We start from the raw sequence: 21,417 nt of genomic DNA, 5'->3' as shown, positions 1-21,417 counted from the left end.
CAGGAAGGTCCAAGATGACAGACCTGGTTGGGTCTGTCGCTCTGCTCAGCGTCGACGATCCTGTTGACTGAAAAGAGCAGAGCGTGCTCATTGTCGAAGCAAATTTCAAAATCCTAGAAAACCTTTTAGTTCTGGCAGCCTTCAGGTCTGCTGAACCACCAGCTGGAGACAAACCTGTCTGACATTTCTGACATTCCTCTGCACCCATGTTCCTAACTTTTGATTTGCATGCAGATTAGGGAGATTCTTTTTTTAAATGCAAAGACATTATCCTTTCCAAACCCGTTTAACCTGATGTAAATTCCACAGGATTTTTTTGTTTTTTGTGTGTTTAAGAAAACTAAACCGGGTTGGGCATTCCCTCCTGTCCCTTAAGGAACGGGTTTCCTCTTTTTACTTCTCAGTTAGGATGTTGTTTTCTCTTCTAAAGTTTCATAAAGTCTAACGTAAGTCCAGATTTATGCTGTCACTCTTTTGCTCCTGTCCATCTGTCAATTTTCCTGACACTTTAAAATCCAGCCATTCTTTTTTCTTTGTACCAGCAGTCCTGTAGGGTGATGGTAAGCTTTTAAAAACGTTTCTCCCCCCCCCCCCCCCCCCCCCCAGAAACTTGAGGTGCTAAGATGAGCCGGCCGCGAGCAGACTCGGAGGGCTCCATGCGGCCTGATGATGAGGTCATGCCTTACAGTGACGACGAAACGGATGATGAACTGGACACCTCTGAGAGTGAAGCCGAAGGGGAGCCAGAAGTCACTCAGGCCCACGTGGAAGCGAGCGTCCCCGGTGTGTAAAAAAACAATCCAAACTAAAGAAATGTCCTTGAAGGGCAGGCAGGTGTAACTGGTGTCCTAAAGCAGTGAAATTCCCATTCTTCTTTTTGCTTTTAAAATTGAATGTATTATTTTTCAGACGTTAACTGGAAGGTGAAAGCCAATGATCGGCCTTATCACCAGCAGCCTCAGTTTCAGAAAAAAGTCTTCCTGTGCATCAAGAAGAGCAGATACGCTGTAAGTCGAGCAGTTCACAGCTGCCATGTGATGCTGATGTCAATTCAAACGCCATTCTTTGCATACACAGTGAAACGCTGCATGGACATTCCCTCTTTTACAGGGAAACTTGTTTATTTACATGTTCAAATTATCCAATCAGGAAAGGCAAACAAAGACAGACCGCCGCAGCTTGCATGATTCTTTTTTGTTTTGGCCCTTTTGTGGACGTAGAAAATGATCCTCGACATGTGAGGGTGTCCCTAGCCGAGGGACCTGGCCTGGCTAGCATCAACGGTCTGTGAACATGAGCGTTTGTGTCTAACGCAAACTGTTGTCAGTCTTTGTAAAGACTGAAACCTGATCTTCCTGCCAGGCAGACAAAGGAAGCGCCACTGGGAGAGCAGACCGGGTTAGAAACACGTCGACACATTGGAATCTGGTCAGAGTTCAGCTGAGATGGAGGGTTTTCAAGGGTCCTTCAGGTTCAACCTCTGAAAAAGACCAACTAAAGCTTAGAGGAAAGTGAAATCTGCCAGTACAAACTGTACCGTCAGTGAAACAGGAAGTTAAACTGCCCAAATTGTTAAAGAAAAGCAGATCCTGAAAAAAAAAAACGGTTTGACAAATACACAGATCATGCCGTCGTTATGTGCATGGGGGTTAAATTTCAATCCCTGGGGTGCAAAAGTTTTTGTCTCATCTTGATTGACCATATATGTCGACCTCAGATGTGTTGTCATTACCATAAAACTGGGTAAATGAAAAGCAAAGATACGTTTTTTTTTTGAGGAAACAAGTCAAACGGAAAAAGTGCCTCTGTGTGGGGGCAAAGTAATTAGCTAAAACACAAGTCGATTGGTTTGACACCTGCGGTCAACTCTCATTGACAGATTCTGTCAATCAAAAAGTGACAGGACCAGGCAGACAAATTGGAAAAAGATCCTCAAAGATTCGGGATGAAGAAAAGAAAAAAAAGAAACTGGGAAGCATCAGTCTGGTCATTTTTGAAGCCATCTCTGCAGCTTTGGGATTCCAGAGAACCACAGAAGGATAGTCCATTCCAAATGAACCTTCCCAGGAGTCAGAATTGAAGTCGTCTTCTATTGAATGATGAGAGCCAACCAAGGTGTTCATATGAGCAAATGAGGGCAGCGAGAAACAAAATGACAACGATTGTTGGAGATGGCATCCAGGGAATATAAACAATTAAAATAAAAAATAGGCAGCAATAATAACGGTTGGACTGTTGGTGTCTTTGCATTTTTTTCTGCAGGGAAATGCCATCAAGACGTACAAGTACAACGTCCTGACCTTCATCCCTCTCAACCTGTACGAACAGTTCAAAAGAGCTGCCAACCTTTACTTCTTGGCTCTGCTCATCCTACAGGTACATCTAAAGCATGGACCCGCTGTCTGTGTTTGCAGTGCAGAGAAGTCATTTTTATTTATTTATTTTTATTAAGATCATTCCACAAATTACCACTCTGCCTTGGTACACCACTCTAATTCCTTTGGTCGTGGTCTTGGGGATCACGGCCATCAAAGACCTGGTGGATGATCTGGTAAGGCGTCATTGTGATGACGGAATCCTTTTTTTCTGAGTTGCTTTGTCGTCGCAAGAGTTTGAGTTTTGTGTGTTTTAGCACTGCAAGTATCGCAGTGTTTTATGGAAATGTTTGCCCTGCAGGCGCGCCATCGAATGGACAAGGAAATCAACAACAGGAAATGCGAGGTGCTGTTGAACGGCAGGTAGGAACCACCAAACTGAACTTCCTGCTGCCAAACGCACAAGAGGCCCAAACTGACGCTCTCTTTCTGCTGCAGCTTCCAAGACTCCAGATGGAGGCAGATTCAAGTCGGGGATGTGGTTCGGCTCAAGAAGAACGATTTTATTCCGGTATCACTTTTTCTAATCCATCCAGTGCGACCATGACGAGTAACTCCCTTCTAAGAGGAATAACTGACAGCAGTCAGACAGCGAGGCTGATGAAGTTAATATTTCAGCGTTAGAAACCTCTGAGCAGAAAGAGGAAAAGTTATTTGCGTTTTTCCTCTTTTCAGTTAGTGCTGCTCATTAAGAAATTCGGAGAGAAGAAAAACCTTTTTGTCCTGTAAATGTGAGAACTTTCCATGCAGAGGAGGAACTGTGGAGTTTTGAAAACGAGGCATTCTGAAGAAATAAGCAAGGCGGGGCCCAGCGACAAGACCAAATACAAACTCTAGAATTTGTGTTTTTAAGATGCAAACACCTATGCAAACTGCACCGCCTTTATATCCACAAAGGCAGGAATAAGACAGACTTTCCTTGAAGAAGCAAAGCAGGAAGAATTGCACACAAATGTTTTTTAAGAAGCTGCTTTGTGTACATTTTGTTAGCAGCACGACATGGTGTCCAGTACGGAAGATGTATGTTTTCCAATTATTTCTAAAAACAGCTAAACATATAAATATATTGGTTTATTTTTTGAGATTTTTTGACTGTTCTCTCTGCTCAGAGCTTACTGGAGTTGGTTAAAACCTGCAGCCCTACAGTTCTACTAGAAAATATAGAGACAATATTTGAGACAAACCTGCAAACTGAATCAAAATGTTCTTTTAAAACCATGTTTGCATATATAGATAGATAGATAGATGACTTTATTAATCCCACAATGGGGAAATTTCATTTATGTGGCAGCAAAAATGACATTCAGAAATAATCTATATAATATAACATCAAAAAAAATATGAAGGGTCTTTGTTAGATATGTGTATATATATCTTGACAGTAATTTGATCCTAAACTCTTTCCAGGCTGACCTCCTGCTGTTATCCAGCTCCAACCCAAACAGCCTGTGTTATGTGGAAACGGCTGAACTCGATGGGTAAGACTTTCTAATTCCCTTTTCTTTTCTCCCTCGTGAAATTATCATTCTTTTTATCAAAGAGGGGGAAACATTTGCAGCCCAGAGCAAGAACTCAGCTGCTTTTTAAGGATAAAGGACACGTCTCTTCAAATAAACGTTATGAAATAACTTTTTTCAGTCATTTGTACGGAATTTCCAATTTTCTATTGTCATTGCTCAGTGTTATTTATGGACACTGAGTTGTGAAGAATCCAGTTGAAAGCTTCTTGAGCATCAGATTTTCCAGGAGGAGGAAGTTCATTTGTTGTCAAGAACAGAACCGGTTCTGCCAGATTTTCCTTTTTTTTTTTTTAAACCAAAACAGACAAACACCATGCCAGCCTACCTCATCGGGACGATCAACATTCATCCTAGGAAGTGTCGGGGATACAATAAAAACATACTTTTGTTTTTTGTAGTAATGTACATTTATTTACAGCAGAGTTTTATTTAGCTTTGTCTTTTTCTGCACATACTTATATCTTTAAATATATAATTACTCTGATCTTTCTTTGACTTGGGATGTAAATACGTGTCCTTGTTTTTTGTTTTGCAGAGAAACTAACTTGAAGTTTAAGATGGGGCTCAGAGTTACGGATGAGATGCTGCAGGAAGAACGGCAGCTGGCAGATTTCGATGGTACGATCCTTTTTATTAAGACTTCAAGAGCAAGATTAAAAATCAAGAAGAAAAGGAACACAAGCAAAATATTTCAAAGGGATAATTATAATAAATTAACCCTTGAAAAACATTAACAAACAATTGCAAATGGAAACTGTTAAGATTTAACTTGTTAAAACACTAAATAAAACAATTAGGTAACTTTATTTATTAAAGCTTTTCGGTTTTCCAACCTTTATATCGTTTTTTAACACGTTAACAAAGCAAAACACAATCGCAAAATAAAAAAACACAACACTTTGCCAATGAGTACAAAGATGTGCGAGAAGTCATAATAAACCCACACAGAAAACATAAGAACATAAAGAAAAATAGATTTAAAATAAAACATATGGTAGTTATTGCATTTAGTGTCATCTTTCGTAATAATTGCAGCAACGTTATTTTCAGTTTTCAACCGAAAGTTTCCCAGGTCATAACGAAGACATCAACTCTGTGATGGAGTCAAATCATCAAGAGAGACTTGGTTTAGTCCAACTTTCTGTCATTGTGATCCAGAGGGAATTTAGTCAGAGATCCAGTTTATACAGTTTATAAGAAGCACTGATGTTAGTTTTCTACGCTAAAGCTTTTACTGAAAATACACGTTTAAAGGTTTATTTTGAAAAACTCTGGACCTTTTGGAGGACGGTGAATGGTGTTTCTTAAAGCGTTTCTTATCATAGGTCCATGATGGAGGCCCTTTAAAGATTGATAACCATATAAATGTATCTTTTTCTCTCTCTCGTCTGTTATTTTAAAATACAGTTTTAAAGTTCATTGATGGGTCATCTGGTGACATAGTTGTGCATCATCATGACCCCTGACCTTCTTGTCACCTCGGGTCACAACAAAAACTGTCCCGTTCTCCGCTTAATCCCGTGGTCCTTGAGCTTTAACCGTCGTTAAAGGCCTTCTTGTTTTGTCTCGTCTGTGTTGCAGCCCTGATCGAATGCGAAGAGCCCAACAACCGTTTGGATAAGTTTTTGGGAATGATGCAGTGGAACGGCGAGCGCTATCCCCTGGAGCTGGACAACATGCTGCTCCGAGGCTGCAAAGTCAGAAACACGGACGTGTGTCACGGGCTGGTCATATTTGCAGGTCTGTGCCCGCAGGACGCACATTATCATGGAAAGATACAACAATATAATTGAATAATGGCCCCATTATCGGCAGTAATCTGAAGCTGAACAGGACTGGGGTGGGGGTCAGGGGGTGCATTGCATGAAGACCAGCAGGTTTCCCTCAACTGTCCCTGAATCTAAACCACAAGATATTATCAGATGTTCATTATGAACACGAATCTGCTCCAGTTTATTACATTTTTTATTATTTATTAGCTGCTGACTATGTATTTCATAAAAGGAGGGGACACCAAAATCATGAAAAACAGCGGCAAAACGAGGTTTAAGAGGACCAAGATCGACGAGCTGATGAACTACATGGTTTACACAGTAAGACAGTCCTCCCTTTAGCCTTTACCTGTGACTTTTTCTTCCAACACTCAGCAAAGATGATAAACCGTCTACCTGTTTGGCGTCCTGCAGATCTTTGCTGTGCTGATCTTGGTGGCGGCTGGTCTGGGAATAGGCCACACCTTCTGGTATGAGCAGATTGGCTCCAAGGCGTGGTACCTCTATGATGGCCTGAACTACAATGCCACTTACAGAGGCTTCCTGAGCTTCTGGGGATACATCATTGTCCTCAACACAATGGTGCCCATTTCTCTCTATGTCAGGTCAGTGGCTTTGTACTCTGTGATCTGGGTCAAAAGCAAAGTGAGTTCTTCTGTTGTAGGTGTCCTAAAGTCTCTGAAAGTCACACGGATTTGTGCATCTGTCTGTTCATGGGAAAGTCACCGCCAATATCCCTAATTGTATTAAATATTTGGGCCTTCTCATGATGTTTAGATGATGTTAGGATCTTTTACGAACTGCTCTTTTTATTCCCAATGGAAGGTTTTGGAATGCTAACTTTGTCAATTACCTGCTTTCAAACTTTTATGGATTTTGGTGACCCCAAATGTTCTTTTTATAAAAGAGTAAACTGGTTAAAAATACAAACTTAACTGAAGGTTAATCAGTTTTTTATTCAAATTTGTTTTAATGCAAATCCTAAAATTTGAATTCTCATTTGTATAGATTTTTTTGCTTTTAAACTAGAATAAAAGTCTTCAAGGTATTTCAGCCTGTTTTCTAGTTCAGTTGACTTGAGGTTCTTGACATAAGATGCACTGACTCGACTGAGACCCTTTATTTTTCTTTAAAAAAAATCCATCTCACACACAAAGTTTTCACTTTATATGAACAAAATAAAAACACTATTCAAAAGTTTGGACTGACTGTCTGTGATTAGACTGAACAAGTGTCCATTTTTTTGTCTAACGTATCTGTGAATAGAACAAGATTTACTTTAAATGGCTTGTGTGGTCTTTACCATCTCCAGAGACTGTAGTCAAAGAGCAGCTCCAGGCATGCAGGCCGCTTCCAAATGAGCTTTTCTGTCATTTTATATTTGTGTAGTGTGGAGGTCATCCGTCTGGGCCAAAGCAAGTTCATCAACTGGGACCTGCAGATGTACTTCGCAGAGAAAGACACTCCAGCTAAGGTACAACATATCTGAAATGATGCTTTTTTTTTAGTTTTATTTTTATTTTTGTCAGATCCCCTGTTCTGTTCTGTGAAGTTTTCCAGAACTGTTGTTGTTTTGAATCTTTACAACACGCCAATCAGCATCTGCAGCACGCCACGCCGTTTTCGTTCTCACCTGCAGGGATTAGTTGTAATCTGGCAGGTTGCGTTACCATCACCAAACTGTAAAATGTAAAAGTTCTTGGTTCAAAAAATATGAAATTTACCTGTTTTAAGTTTGGAGTCACCAAGACTGATATGGGTGAAAGCGAAATTTCGGAAGGAGCTGTGGGTGTTCGTGAGTGCATATGGTCCTGGCAGTGAGAGGAATGAAGAGGAGAGAGTGACCTTCTGGAACGACTTGGATGAGTGCTTGCAAGGATTTGGAGCAAATGTGAATGTAGTGCTGATGGGAGATCTGAATGCTAGAGTGGGTGATGAGAAAATTGAGGGTGTTGTTGGCGGGCATGGTGTTCCTGGAAAGAATGATAATGGTGAGAGACTGATAGGAATGTGCACTGAAAGAGAGATGGTGATTGGGAATACATGGTTCAGAAAGAAAGAGATCCATAAGTATACGTGGGTGAGGCAGAGTGGTGGAAGAGTGATTGACAAAGCACTGATGGATTATGTGGTGGTTTCAAAGGTTGCATGTAGTAGATTGCTAGATGTAAGTGTGAGGAGGGGAGAGTGTGGAGGTATGTCTGATCACTATTTGGTGGAAGGAAGGTTGCGTGTGGGTATGCCATGGGTGAGATCGAGAAAGAGTGGGGAGGCAAGAAAAGTTCTGAGAGTGAGTGTTTTGAAGAACAGAGAGAAAATGTGTGAGTATCAGAAGGAATTAGGTGGCAAGTGGAATATGGTGAAGGAGCAAATGGTTGTTGGAGTGGAGGAAGAATGGCAACAGTTCAAAAGTGCAGTGGTTGGAAGTGCAGAGGAAGTGTGTGGTGTGAGACGTGTTGGGGGTGGTCTAAGAAAGGGAAGTGAATGGTGGTGCGAGGATGTAAGGTTGGCTGTAGCTGAGAAGAGATGTGTGTACGAAGTATGGCTACAGAGAAAGGACAGGGAGTCATATGAGTGTTATAAGGAGAAGAAAAGGGAGGCTAAGAGAGCTGTGCGTGAGGCAAGAGCGGCTGCGGACGAAAGGTGGGGCAGACAGTTGACTGATAATTTTCGAGAAAACAAGAAAATGTTTTGGAAGGAGGTGAAGAGGGTGCGAAAGGGAGTGTCGGGGAGGGAGGAGAAAGTGAAAACAGAGGATGGAAGGATGTTGAATGAGGGGAATGCAGTAAGAAAAAGATGGGCAGAGTATTTCGAGAGGCTGCTGAATGTGGAGGAAGATCGGGATGCTGTGATTGGGATGGATGGAAGGGAAAGTAGACTGAATGTATTGGGAGAGTTGAATGAAACGTTGATTACAGGAGAGGAAGTTGAGCAAGCTGTGGGAAAGTTGAAAGTAGGAAAGGCTGCAGGTGTGGATGGGTGTGCTGGGGAATGCCTGAAGTGTGGTGGAGCGATCGTGATTGAGTGGTTAGTGAGATTGTTGAATGTGTGTTTTGCAAATGGGCAGGTGCCGCTTGATTGGATGAGTGCGTGTGTGGTTCCCCTGTACAAGGGTAAGGGTGATAAGTATGAATGTGGTAGTTTTAGGGGTATTAGTCTGTTGAGTGTTGTAGGCAAAGTATATGGGAGAGTGCTGATTAATAGGGTAGTGGAGGGAACTGAGTGTATGATTGGTGAAGAGCAGTGTGGTTTCAGGAGAGGTAGAGGGTGTGTGGATCAGGTGTTTGTTGTGAGACAGGTGTGTGAAAAGTTTTTGGCTAAGGGGAGGGAGGTGTTTTGGGCATTCATGGATTTAGAGAAGGCGTATGATAGGATTGATAGAGAGGCGTTGTGGGTGGTGTTGAGTATGTATGGTATTGATGGTAGATTGTTGGAAGGTGTGAAGAGTTTCTATAGACACAGTAGAGCGTGTGTGAGAGTGGGAAATAGCATGAGTGAGTGGTTTCCTGTGAGGGTTGGTCTGCGTCAGGGATGCGTGATGTCTCCGTGGTTGTTTAACGTGTATATGGATGGTGTGGTAAAAGAGGTGAATGAAAGGGTGTCAGGTACGGGTGTGAGCATGATAAATACTGACGGCAGTGAATGGAGTGTGAATCAGTTGCTGTTTGCAGATGATACTGCACTAGTGGCTGACTCAGAAGAGAACTTGGGACGTCTGGTTGAGGAGTTTGGAAGGGTGTGCGACAGAAGGAAGTTGAGAGTGAATGTGGAAAAGAGTAAGGTGATGAGGTGTACGAGGTTAAAGGGTGAACGCAGATTGAATGTGGCATTAAATGGGGAGTTGTTGGAAGAGGTAGAGTGTTTTCAGTATTTAGGGTCGTGTGTCTGTGTGGATGGTGGAATGGGGGGAGAGGTAGAGTTTAGAATGAATGAAGTACGAAAGATATGGGGGGGAATGAAGAGAGTGTTTGAATGTAGATCACTGGGAAAGGATGCAAAAAGGAGATTGTATGAGGGTGTGGTGGTGCCTGCAGCGTTATATGGGGCTGAAACATGGAGTCTGAAAGTGGCGGAAAAGAGGAAGCTGAATGTAGTTGAGATGAGATGTTTGAGGAGTATGTGTGGTGTGACGCGTATGGATCGTATGAGAAATGAAGTTATCCGAGAGAGAACTGGTGTGACGCGAGAGTTGGCTGAAAGAGCAGAGCAAAAGGCACTGGGATGGTTTGGACATGTTGAAAGAATGGAAAGGGAGCGATTGGTGAAAAAGGTATATGAATCTGATGTGAGTGGAGTGAGAATGAGAGGAAGACCGCGAATGGGATGGACAGAGGGTGTAAAAAGAGCGTTGAATGCAAGAGGGATGACTGTGGTGCAGGGGAGAGAGGCTGCTCAGGACAGGGATGGGTGGAGAGAGTTTGTGTATGGATGAATGGATGGGTGTGGTAGAGGTCTGGTCTTGGGATGAAGCGGCAAGGGGAAACCAGCCTTGGCTGAGGCCCTGCAGTGGAGGTGCCCACACTGGGATGTGCAGCTGACCCTGGTGCAGTGTGGTGTGGCTTAGACCAGATCTCAGACCAGTCGCACGCACATACGCACACACGCACTCACGCACTGAAGGAGGAGGGTTTGGGGAAGAGACAGAGGGAGCTAAAATTGTGTGCCTTGTCTAGGCTACCCCACCTTGGTGGGACACAGCCTTGGTAAATAATAATAATAATAAGTTTGGAGTCAAATGTTTCCAGGAGCTATAAATTCTACCCTCATTGTTTTTTTGGTATGTCATGGTCCATGTGTTGTACGTTAACCACAGGCCCCATGCTAAGCATTTTTGTTGTCGTCTGAACATGTTGGCAGTTGTGCTTTCAGTTTTGTGTCTGTGCTCACAAAAAGCCTTCCTTAACGCTTGGCAGGCTCGAACCACGACCCTCAACGAGCAGCTCGGTCAGATCCAGTACATCTTCTCTGACAAGACGGGAACTCTGACGCAGAACATCATGCAGTTCAAGAAGTGCACCATCGCTGGACGCAGCTACGGTACCGGAATATTTGTTTGCCTGAACACCAAAACATCGGGGTTTAACTCAATTATAAGTGCATCAAATCCATAGCCTGCTGGTTGGGAAGCCAGCATAGTACGCCGCACTCAACTTGGTTTTGCATGATAGAGACCCCTTATATCTAAATCTGTCTCTACCATTACTTGATAAACTTGACAGCTTTGAATCAAAGACAAGTTGATCGTGCAGACTCAAAGGAGTGGGTAAACTTACTCAGACATAAAGCTGTTGATGTCTGCTGGCTTCACTGTGGCCTTAATGATGCATAAATAATGCCCTGCGGGGGATGTCTACCTGCAGAAGCAGCAGAAAAGGAAAGCGCCGCATTAAGTTTCTGAATTGGTAACTTACAAAGTTAGAAGTACGCCGGTTTTTCTTTACATTTTATTTGTGATCCACTCTTCTCGGAGCAAGTGGCTCCTTCAGACAACGGCCTTGTATATATTTCAGGCGCCATTGATAATCCCCACGGGTTTGAACCACTGCACTTTTCTGGCATTGACCTGGCTGTAACGCATTAAATACGTGCATGTAGAATTTGTGCCTTAAGGAGATGCTTCCTTATTTGCATATTTATCTTCAGTTTTGGTTTAGTTTTTATTGTAGATCCACAGATTTGTCATTCCCACTCTTTGCCCAACAGGCAACCCAACCACTGCTGAGGGAGTGTCGCTTGACAGAGGAAAGGTAAGAGTTTTATACATTTCCATGTGAGACCAAGGTATTGTATGAGAGGGAAAAGGTCCTGAAAACGTCTGCTGCTGCTTTCAGCCTGTGGATTGGAGCTGGAACCAGTACGCTGACCAAAAGTTCCAGTTCATGGATCATCTACTGGTCGCTAATGTCAAATCCAAGAAGGACAAAGATGCCATGGAGTTCTTCAAACTGCTCTCGCTCTGCCACACTGTTATGGTGGACAACAAAGATGGTAATTCTGGAAGCATGCCATTGGCCAATACGAAATCCCAACATAATGCATGAGCTGGAACTTCTCAAACCTCGTTTAAGCTCCGATTGAACGGGTGAACACAGGGATGCAGGAGAAGATGGAAATGACAAAGGAAAGGATGACTGTTGACACATTCTGCACTTGTCTCCAGGTGATCTGGTGTACCAGGCTGCGTCTCCTGATGAGGGCGCTCTGGTGACTGCAGCGAGGAACTTCGGTTTTGTGTTCCTGTCTCGAACGCAGGACACGATAACCATCATGGAGATGGGGCAGGAAAAGACCTATGAAATGCTGGCTCTGCTCGACTTCAACTCCGACCGCAAGCGCATGTCTATCATCTGTACGAACACACACCCACACACACACACACACATTGGCTTCAGACCAGTTTTCACACAGAAAACTGCTTTGCTGAGAGAAAAGTGAGTCTCGATGCTTGCAGGAAACGTAAACTTTTTATCTGAGCGATGATCTTCCAAATGAGTTGGACTTAATGTCAACTCTTTGGAACCTGGGGCCTACATTTTCCCATCCTTCCTTCGTGTCAGTGGCAGTAAGAGAAAATGGTCTTTTTGGGGGAGCATAGCTTTGGAGTTCATCCATCTGGACTCCAGGTGTTGTCCTCGGCTGGATTCTGCATACAGCTGGAGGCGTGTCTGGCTCCTCCTCTTTTTCCCAGGATGACCAGCTTGTCTTCCGCAACGGCTGCAAACGGGACTTTTGCGGTGCACCGCAGAATTTCCGCCATTTTTAACACAATGCTGGTGATGGTGATGCCACTCTCCATCCACAATTAAGGGTGGATTTTTAAAAACATTTTTTTATCAGTCCTGACAGATGGCCCCGCCTCTCACGCCAGCAGGTCCTCCGCTCGGCGCCTCAAAGCTGTGGCGATTTCAAGGTCTTCCTGGTCTTTGGCGCAAATTAAGAAGTCCTCTTTCTCTCCTCTCACTTATTAGTAAATTAGTAGGCGTGTCGGCCTCCTCGCCATCGGAGTCCTGCTCTGAAGCTGGCATCTGTTCCTCCTCCTCCTCCATCATCTTTCTCCAACTTTTTTTAAGTGTTAAAAATTCACTCTTTTCAGAAACTACAAAAAATTGCCCTGTTCCTTCGGTCACTCAACCAAGTATATTAAAGGTTGAAGTTTATTTTTGACGTAGCCATATTACGCTGATGGAAACGGGAGGAAAACCAGAAACCGGGTTTAGTCTTTTGGTTGATGGCTTTTTAGTATTTTTAGTATTTTTTTAGAAAAACTTAAAACATGGGACAAATATTGAGGGAAATTATGTCCAATATTGTTTTTTTTCTTTTTTTTTAAGGAACGGGATTTCTCATTTATGATTTTTGTCTGACTTTGTTCTCTGTTTTCAGTGAAGTTTCCTGATGGTCGCATTCGTCTGTACTGCAAGGGTGCCGACACCGTCATTTATGAGCGACTCTCCACAAACACCCAACACCGCCAGACCACTCAGGAGGCTCTGGATGTGGGTTCATGGCGCTCCTTCTTTCTACAACCATGTCTTACCTGCCTTTATAAGGTGTTGGGATCTGAATTCTCCTGTTGTTCTAGATCTTTGCCAACGATACGCTGCGGACGCTGTGCTTGTGTTACAAAGACATCAGTGCAAATGAGTACGAGGCCTGGTCCAGGAAACACAAAGAGGCCCAGCTGGTCATGGGCGACCGAGAAGCTGCCCTCGACAGCGTGTATGAAGAGGTGGAGAAGGACCTGATGGTGAGAAGAGAAGGCAGCTGCTTTATTGATGGAAACGATGGAGCTTTTGCTAAACAAAAAGCTTAAAAACATTAAACATTTGAATTTAGCTCATTGGAGCAACCGCTATCGAGGACAAGCTTCAGGATGGAGTTCCAGAAACCATCGCCACACTGGCCAAGGCTGACATCAAGATCTGGGTCCTGACTGGAGATAAGAAAGGTGAATTCTGATGCTTCACACTGCAGGAGGGAACGACTTGGAGATATTAGAGCTTAAACCTGAGTTTCTATTGTTTATGGATCTCCAGAGACGGCAGAGAACATCGGATACTCCTGCTCCCTTCTGACCGATGACATGACAGTCCACTATGGAGAGGATGTCAAGTAAGTGGGATGACCTCTCGACCTCTTTAGGAGCCGTGAAGACGCCTTCTGTCCAGATTTCAGAGAGGAGCCAGTTCTACCTCACAGCGCGTCAGGAGCCTGTATCAGGAGATTCATTCAGAAGACTGCCACTCCTAACTTCTACCCTAATTAACTGACATGAAAGTAGAGCTCAGACCTGCTTTCTCATCTGAGAGTCGGGTTTCACAGCACAAGAAGATGCCTGAAGCCACAATTACTGATAAGTTACTGTGATGACAGAGATTAAAGACACTTTATTCAATGTATTTATTTTCTCAACTTGATTTATTATCTTAATGTTTCAATTGTTCCTATTTCGGGAGAACAGAGTAACTGTAAGGAAATCTGATGTCATGCAGCTGTTGCTTCTCTTTGAGGCTGATCTTCTTGTTTTTTGGGTTTGTAGCGAGAAGCTGAGGATCCGTCAGACCACCAGAAGGCGTCAGCCTCCTACAAATTTTCGCCGAGCCAGACAGACTCCTGAAGAGCCTTTCTTCACAGAGACAGGCAAGAACGCTCTGATCATCACTGGAGGATGGCTGGTTAGTCTCTTTTTTACTTTGGCGGAAATCTTGTTGACTACCTTTCTGTGCATTTCCTTCTGTAGTCTTGAATGAGTTTTGTTTTCTCAGAATGAGATTCTGTATGAAAAAAAGAAGAAACGTCGCCGCCTTCGCCTCCATCGTCTGGGCAGACGTCCACCTTCCAGCAACCCTGGAGAACCATTGAATGACTGGGAGAAAGAAATGAGACAGGTAAAACCAGAGCAGCATGACCTTCTGTTTCAGTGTAGTAGATGCATATTATTGTTGGACCGGGATTCAGGAGTTTGTGACATTTCTCCGTCTAGATCGACTTTGTGGACATGGCCTGTGAGTGTGAGGCTGTCATTTGCTGCCGTGTGACCCCCAAACAAAAGGCGAATGTGGTGAGCCTGGTAAAGAAGTACAAGAAGGCTGTGACGCTGTCCATCGGCGACGGAGCCAATGACGTCAACATGATCAAGAGTAAGTTCAGAGGCCAACGCGGCTCCAGCCTCCCAGTTTCTCGTTTGCGGTGGTTCTGACCCGTTCTGCGTCCCATCTCCAGCTGCAGACATCGGTGTGGGGATCAGTGGACAGGAGGGCATGCAGGCCGTCATGTCCAGCGATTACGCCTTTGCTCAGTTCCGTTACCTGGAGCGCCTCCTGTTGGTACACGGGCGTTGGTCCTACATCCGGATGTGCAAGTTCCTGCGTTTCTTCTTCTTCAAGAACTTCTCTTTCACTCTGGTCCATTTCTGGTATTCCTTCTTCAACGGATATTCCTCACAGGTCAGTCGCCATCTGCAAACTGTGTGTGTGTGTGTGTATGTGTGTGTGTGTGTGTGGGGGGGGGGGGGGGTGTCTCAAATGAACAATTAGGGGAACTCATAGGGAGGCTAGACTTTCAGAAAGTATTCTCTAAAAGCTAAATGTCCACATGAAATGAACCGAACCCTTCACAGAATCGATGTGGTTTCACTTCTGCTGCTTCAGAAAACAATTTCCTTCACAGCAGTTTTTATAACAAAAGATCAAACCTGACAAGTCCAGTGGAGAAACTATAGATGTGGCCTCAAAAGAAATCTCAAGCTGAGTTTAGAGTTTTAGATTTTTGTACAGAAAATACAAACTAAATATTTTATTATTATTATTATTATTTTTGTTATTATTTTTATTCTTCAAAAACCTCCTGCATACAAACAGCAGCAGCCCGATGTTTCCTGAGCAGGATTCGACTGTTTGTTGCAGTTCTCCCTTCACTATTGAGGGGGGGAACTAAGAGAAACTTGGCTGATAACATGCAGTGTTATCAAAAATATAAATGCAAAACTTTACTTTTTGGTCCCGTTTGTCATGAGGCGAACTCAAAGATGAGTCTGGGAACCAGTCAATACCTGGTGGACCACCATCTGCCTCAGGCAGTGCAACACATCTCCTTCACATAGAGAAAATGCGGTTGAGTGGCCCATGGAGCTTTGGGTTGTGGTGTGGGCAGATGTATGCTATGGATGACCAACACGGGTGCATTTTATTGATGGCGTTTTGAATTCAGACCTACCATGAGGAGATCCTAAGGCAGGGGTGTCCAACTCCAGGCTTCGAGAGCCGGCAGCCTGCTGGTTTTCCAGAAACCCTGCCTCATCTGCTGTTGATTACCTGGATCAGGTGTGTTTAGCCAATTAGGAGCTTCAAAGGCAGGTTGATTGGAAAACATATAGGACACTGGCCCTTGAGGCCTGGAATTGGACACCCCTGTACTAAGGGATGTTGTTGTGCTGTACATCAAAGAACATCACGTGCATTATTATGCTGTGGCATGATAATGCACGGTTCAATGTTGCAGTGTGATGATGCACGGCTCAATGTTGCAAGGATCTCTCCACAATTCTTGGAAGCTAAAAACATCCCAGCATCCTCACTGGACATGTAAACTATTGAGCGTGTTTGGGATGCTTTACGATGGCGTGTTCCAGTTCCCGCCAAAATTTCCATCTCCAGGATATCAGCTCTTTGTTCATCCAAACAGGCCCTGATAAAACACTGAGTAGTAAGAATATAAAAGATCGTAAAATACTTTTTCTTTATTTGATTCTTTTAAAGACACTTTGATAAGAATGACGGTACCGCGATTTAGCCGTAGCTTCAGCGGTTTGCGGAAAAGTCCCGCCCCTTTAACTGTCTCCACCAATCATTCTTAGAGGCTTAATCACACGTCATCAGTCTGACCAATCAGAAGTGGTTAAAGTCTCCACTTCCTTTTTCTGATTCTGCTCATAAAGTCTCTCAGTTCCAACAAAAATACCAGCTAAAGCTCGTCTTTAGCGGTGTAGCTTTCCACAGAATCCGGTATCAGACCGTGGAACAAATGAACAAAACAATGAAACTCAGAGAAGAGTGTCTGCATTCGATGGCTATTTGCACTACATCTCCCATGATGCATTGGGTTAGAGTGACGGCGTCTCAGCGCACAATGAGTCTCCTCTTAAACATCTTGAAACCACAAGGAACACACATCAAAAAGTTTTTAAATCTTTTAACTTAACTTTTACAACATCTTTTAGAAAAAACAGCTGCAACTTCCAGCTTTTTCTGCCACAATTATCACAAAAATGCATGTGAGATTGTAGAGGGGCTGTAGATCAATACAGACTATAGAGTTTCTCCTTTTTCATTTATTTTTTGATGCTGGTGTGCCGCGGGATTTTTGTCAAGGTTAACGTGTGCCGTGGCTCAAAAAAGGTTGAAAAACACTGATCTAAGCAGCATCTTGATATGCCACTCCTGTGAGGTGGGATGGATTCTCTCACCAAAGGAGAAGTGTTGACAATCATTTTGAGTTTGTAGAAAATGTTTTAGGTCTTTGAGTTCATCTCATGATATACGGGAGCAAAAAAAAGGTTGCGTTTATATATTTGTTCAGTGTGTGTATGCTTTGACGTCGATGCATGCTACTTAATATTTTAAAATTTTGAACCGTTGAGGAAGATGGAAATATCCACTGACCTGGACCCGTGTTGTGTTGGTTAAACTCAATGACTGCAGCTTTTGTCCCGGAAACATTTCTCTTATTTCTCATTAAAATGGTTGTTTTTGTTTTGTCAGACTGCATACGAAGACTGGTTCATCACTCTGTACAATCTGGCTTACAGCAGTTTACCTGTTCTTCTTGTTGGACTGCTCGACCAGGTGAGAAACGGCATTGTCATGAGCGCCGAGCGCTTATTCTGTTTTAGTAGGGAGCTGGTTTTATCATCGTTAACAAAATCAATCCAACCGGTTTGCAACTTGAATCTCTTCCTGCAGGATGTGAATGACAGACTGAGCCTGAAATTTCCAAAGCTCTACATTCCTGGTCAGCAGGGGCTACTCTTCAACTACAAGAATTTCTTTATCAGCTTGTTCCACGGCATCTTCGTCTCGCTCATCATCTTCTTCATCCCCTACGGGGCGTTCCTGCAGACCATGGGGCAGGATGGAGAAGCTCCGTCCGACTATCAGTCTTTCGCTGTTGTGACGGCCTCATCCTTGATCTTTACAGTCAGCCTGCAGGTCAGTCCCAACGACTTCATACGTCTCTGGATCCTAAACGGAGAAGAAGCACGTTCTGTTGTTTTCAGTGAAAGGAAGGACTCAAAGTAGACGTTTGTCCTTTTTTTTGTGCGTTGATATGTCATTTAAAGTGAGTCATCTGTTTGTCAGATTTCCTTGGACACGTCGTACTGGACTTTCGTGAATTGCTTTGCTGTGCTGGGCAGCATAGCCATCTACTTTGGCTTCATGTTTGACATCCATAGTGCAGGGATCCACGTCATCTTCCCTTCAGTGTTCACCTTCACAGGTTGGTCCACCGTCGGACGCCGACAATTGTCTTCTCTGTTGGTGCAAAAGCCCACAGCCCTTTAAACCAGAGCTTTAGCTCTAGAGTTCACATTCTTTTGATTACTGTAACTCAACTGTATGGAATTCCTGTAATTCCAGCAGATTGTGTTGCACAGATAAGCAGCTTTGTGTTGTTGTGTGACACTTTATGTTAGTAACGTGTTGCATATCGGTGCAAAGCTGAGATAAAAAAGCCGCTTTTCACTGTTTTGGAATCGGCTGATTCATGATAGATGAAAGATTTTTACGGTATGTTTTTAGCTGTCCCCGGCGACATCTCCGATGTTAAAGGGTTCATTTTTGTCTTTTTATTTTTGTTTTCTTGTCACTGATTTGAGTTTTTTTTTTGTCAGTTTCATTTAAAGGATCTATATCATGCTTTTCTTAAGTCGTTCAGAATAAACTATATTTATAATCATAAATCACCTTTGGCACACTAAAGAACCTTGTTTTAAGGACATGGGAGTTATTTTCGCTGCTCATTTTCCTACCAGGAAGTAAGACGACTCAATCTCTGAGGCTCCGCCTTTCACTCCTTATGGGTACCGCCCATTTCATGCCGTCATCTTAGAGCCTCAGCAGCTTGTCTGCGTTTCTCCCACAAAAACAAACATCTGACATTTTGCAAAGATGGATGTGCAGATTGTACATGTGAAAGGAAAACGTTTAGCTGATCAGCATAGAGAAAGTTTGTGTGTCTGTTAGCCTTGGGGCGGGGCTGGCAGCCCAGACTCTTCCTGGAAGGGGAGGTTCCTCACTTTGTGACATCACAATGTGAGGACCCACAGGATAACCTGGATTGAAGGGGAGCAGTACTCAGAGAGCAGGTTTTTAAAATGCTCAGAAATGCGTGAATGGATCAAAATACCACTTTGGCGTCGTCTATGGTGGGGAGTTAACATTATAATGCACTGTAAAGCTCAAAAAGTTGAGTCAGCATGATCTAGGCTCTTTAATTTTTTAACCCTAAGGCCATTAATGGAAAAGCTGAAGTCTTTTCTGCTTTAACTGCTGTTTCTGTGCTTGCAGGAGCCGCGTCAAATGCTCTGCGTCAGCCTTACTTGTGGCTAACCATCATCCTGACTGTGGGCATCAGCCTGCTGCCCGTCATCTGCATCCAGTTCCTCTATAAAACCATCTGGCCGTCTGTTGGAGACAAAGTGAGGCCTCACTCCATGCCGCACAGTTGTTCAGGGCATTCTGTAAAAGTGCACTTTGTAAGATGTGACCTTATTTCTCTTCACCCTGTAGGTTCAGAGGAACAGGAAGAAGTACGAGCTTCAGATGGAGGAAAAGAAGAAGGAGCCCGAGCCCTTCCAGCGGGGCAGGCGCTCCCGTCGCTCTGCCTACGCCTTTTCTCACTCACAAGGTTACGCAGGCCTCATCTCGTCTGGGCAGAGCATTCGGCGGCGTCCTGCCGCCCGCAGCGGAGCAAATGCAAACATCAGGGAGATTCCCCACAGAGGGGCGGAGAACATCTAAGCTGAGGTGGAGCCAGCCAGCCAATTACTGCTGAAGACCTGCATCCACCACTCTGCAGCCTTTAGAGATGGAGCTGAACTTTTGTTTGGAGAAACTGAGATGTCTGAAGTGTGAGAAGAATGTTTGAAGTTCCTGAACTTGTGGAGAGGAAAGGAGGAGCTCTGTTTCCCGGCAGCAGAGAACTTGACAAAGACTCACCTGCAGGCACAGGCTCCACGCTCCAAACCAGAAAACTCGCCGGCTGTCGATGACGTCTCACGGGGACGATGTTATTTATCTCAGGATTTTTAAAGAACCCTTTCTTTTTTTTTTTTTTTTTTTTTTTTTTTTTTTTTTTTTTTAGTGAGCTCATCGGCTGATGGGAAATTATTTAAAATGATATTTTCTGAGAGTTTTACCGTTGTTCCTACACAGCACTTGGTGTCATGCTGAAATCAAAATATTTTTCCACGTAAGTCTTTATTACTGCACAAGTTTGTTTCTGTCCGTTGAGTCAGATCCTTTTCTCTAGTTAGAAACTCTGGGATTAAGCTAAGTCTGTCAAAATATGAAATTTTAGTGTTTTTATGCATTTGTAGGATTTGTTTTTGCCAAGATGGTTGATCAGTAGAAAATGTCTTTAATTTAAAAAAAAAAAGTTGAGTCTAGATGTTTTCTTTTCTCCTGCTCTTTCAAAACTCCCAAGAGTCTGGAAAGATGTTTTAATCCCCAACTTGTGAAAATTTGCCCTTTTAAATGCCTCTTTGCAGCAGACCTAACAGATGTTTTCTTTACCAGCATTTTTTAGGTTTTATCTCTGAAATGTGAGCCACTCAAGTAACTTTTTTACAATCACGATTTTTGTTATTTTACAAAGGAAAGGAACACGGCCGGTATTCTTGATCACTTTGATGCCATGTCTCAGGGTTTGCCTTTTTTTTTTTTTTAAATCTTGTATAACCGTAAACCACATGTTCATGAAGTCTGGAGGAAAAAAGTGGATCTTCTCTCTGCATCTCATTGTTTACATTGTGTCTCATTTGGATTTTTTTTCTTGAAATTAAAGCTAGAATAATTGGGAAGTGGTGATCCAAAAGTGACGATGATTTCTGTTCGGATGGTTTCCTCTTCATGCGCGTCAGTGGAACGAGCAGTCGGTCCTGCCGCCGACTCCCTGCAGCGGTTTGGCCTCATGCAGTTTTATCGTATGGTTGTTAATAAAAGCCAAGGGCACATTTAGCGTTGGAGTAGAACCTTTATTTGAACGGCCATTACAGCGAATCACGTTTCCTCTCCTCCTGCCTTTAGCTTCTTCCAGGAATCTCCTCTTTGGTCTTCGTCCAATACTTCTCCATTACAGTTTCCAGTACAGAATCTCACCTGAAACGCTCACCGTTTTACAGGTTTCAACCCCCCCCCAACCTCTAACAAAATGATGCTTTTAATAGCTCCCTTCCTGCATGCTTTACCTGTCCTTATCTGACACGCCTGATGCGGCTCATCACCTCCGAAGGGACCTGCCCACGCCTTCCTTGTGTCTGTTCTCTACGCCATCATGTCTGTGGAGGTCTGCAGCTGTGAGGATATCCAGTTCTCCATCACTTCCAGGTCATCCCACCTGTGGGCCATTGGGATCAAGTTTACGTCAGATGACCTTTCTGCTGTGCATCTGTTTACCTGGAACTGGGAACAACACAGATGCCGAACTGCTCCCTCTTGTGGGTATAATATGTGTCACATTTATTACTGAACA

The 21,417-nt window shown here is 43.5% G+C and overlaps 1 protein-coding gene across 1 annotated transcript in view; it reads left to right on the top strand.

Moving 5' to 3' along the window:
- Positions 1-20,904, top strand: part of atp8b1 (ATPase phospholipid transporting 8B1) — a 39,183-nt gene extending 18,279 nt beyond the window's left edge. The window contains exons 2-30 of the mRNA XM_011482116.4: positions 607-783; positions 910-1,007; positions 2,263-2,376; positions 2,453-2,551; positions 2,677-2,738; positions 2,814-2,886; positions 3,783-3,853; positions 4,431-4,513; positions 5,477-5,635; positions 5,900-5,988; positions 6,082-6,272; positions 7,057-7,141; positions 10,581-10,704; positions 11,371-11,414; positions 11,499-11,655; positions 11,828-12,016; positions 13,051-13,163; positions 13,250-13,414; positions 13,504-13,615; positions 13,704-13,779; positions 14,207-14,342; positions 14,433-14,555; positions 14,651-14,807; positions 14,890-15,113; positions 17,427-17,510; positions 17,628-17,873; positions 18,024-18,162; positions 19,233-19,363; positions 19,455-20,904. Of these exons, the coding sequence (XP_011480418.1) occupies positions 624-783; positions 910-1,007; positions 2,263-2,376; positions 2,453-2,551; positions 2,677-2,738; positions 2,814-2,886; positions 3,783-3,853; positions 4,431-4,513; positions 5,477-5,635; positions 5,900-5,988; positions 6,082-6,272; positions 7,057-7,141; positions 10,581-10,704; positions 11,371-11,414; positions 11,499-11,655; positions 11,828-12,016; positions 13,051-13,163; positions 13,250-13,414; positions 13,504-13,615; positions 13,704-13,779; positions 14,207-14,342; positions 14,433-14,555; positions 14,651-14,807; positions 14,890-15,113; positions 17,427-17,510; positions 17,628-17,873; positions 18,024-18,162; positions 19,233-19,363; positions 19,455-19,685 (3,735 nt within the window). The 5' untranslated portion in view covers positions 607-623 and the 3' untranslated portion in view covers positions 19,686-20,904. The remainder of the gene's footprint in view (positions 1-606; positions 784-909; positions 1,008-2,262; positions 2,377-2,452; positions 2,552-2,676; positions 2,739-2,813; positions 2,887-3,782; positions 3,854-4,430; positions 4,514-5,476; positions 5,636-5,899; positions 5,989-6,081; positions 6,273-7,056; positions 7,142-10,580; positions 10,705-11,370; positions 11,415-11,498; positions 11,656-11,827; positions 12,017-13,050; positions 13,164-13,249; positions 13,415-13,503; positions 13,616-13,703; positions 13,780-14,206; positions 14,343-14,432; positions 14,556-14,650; positions 14,808-14,889; positions 15,114-17,426; positions 17,511-17,627; positions 17,874-18,023; positions 18,163-19,232; positions 19,364-19,454) is intronic.
- The last annotated feature ends 513 nt before the right edge of the window (positions 20,905-21,417 follow it).

This window comes from Oryzias latipes, chromosome 12, assembly GCF_053564925.1.
Source record: "Oryzias latipes strain Hd-rR chromosome 12, Olatipes_Hd-rR_3.1".
Taxonomy (NCBI): domain Eukaryota; kingdom Metazoa; phylum Chordata; class Actinopteri; order Beloniformes; family Adrianichthyidae; genus Oryzias; species Oryzias latipes.
The sequence above is the reverse complement of the archived record's forward strand: the minus strand, read 5'-3'. Positions and strand labels throughout refer to the sequence as shown.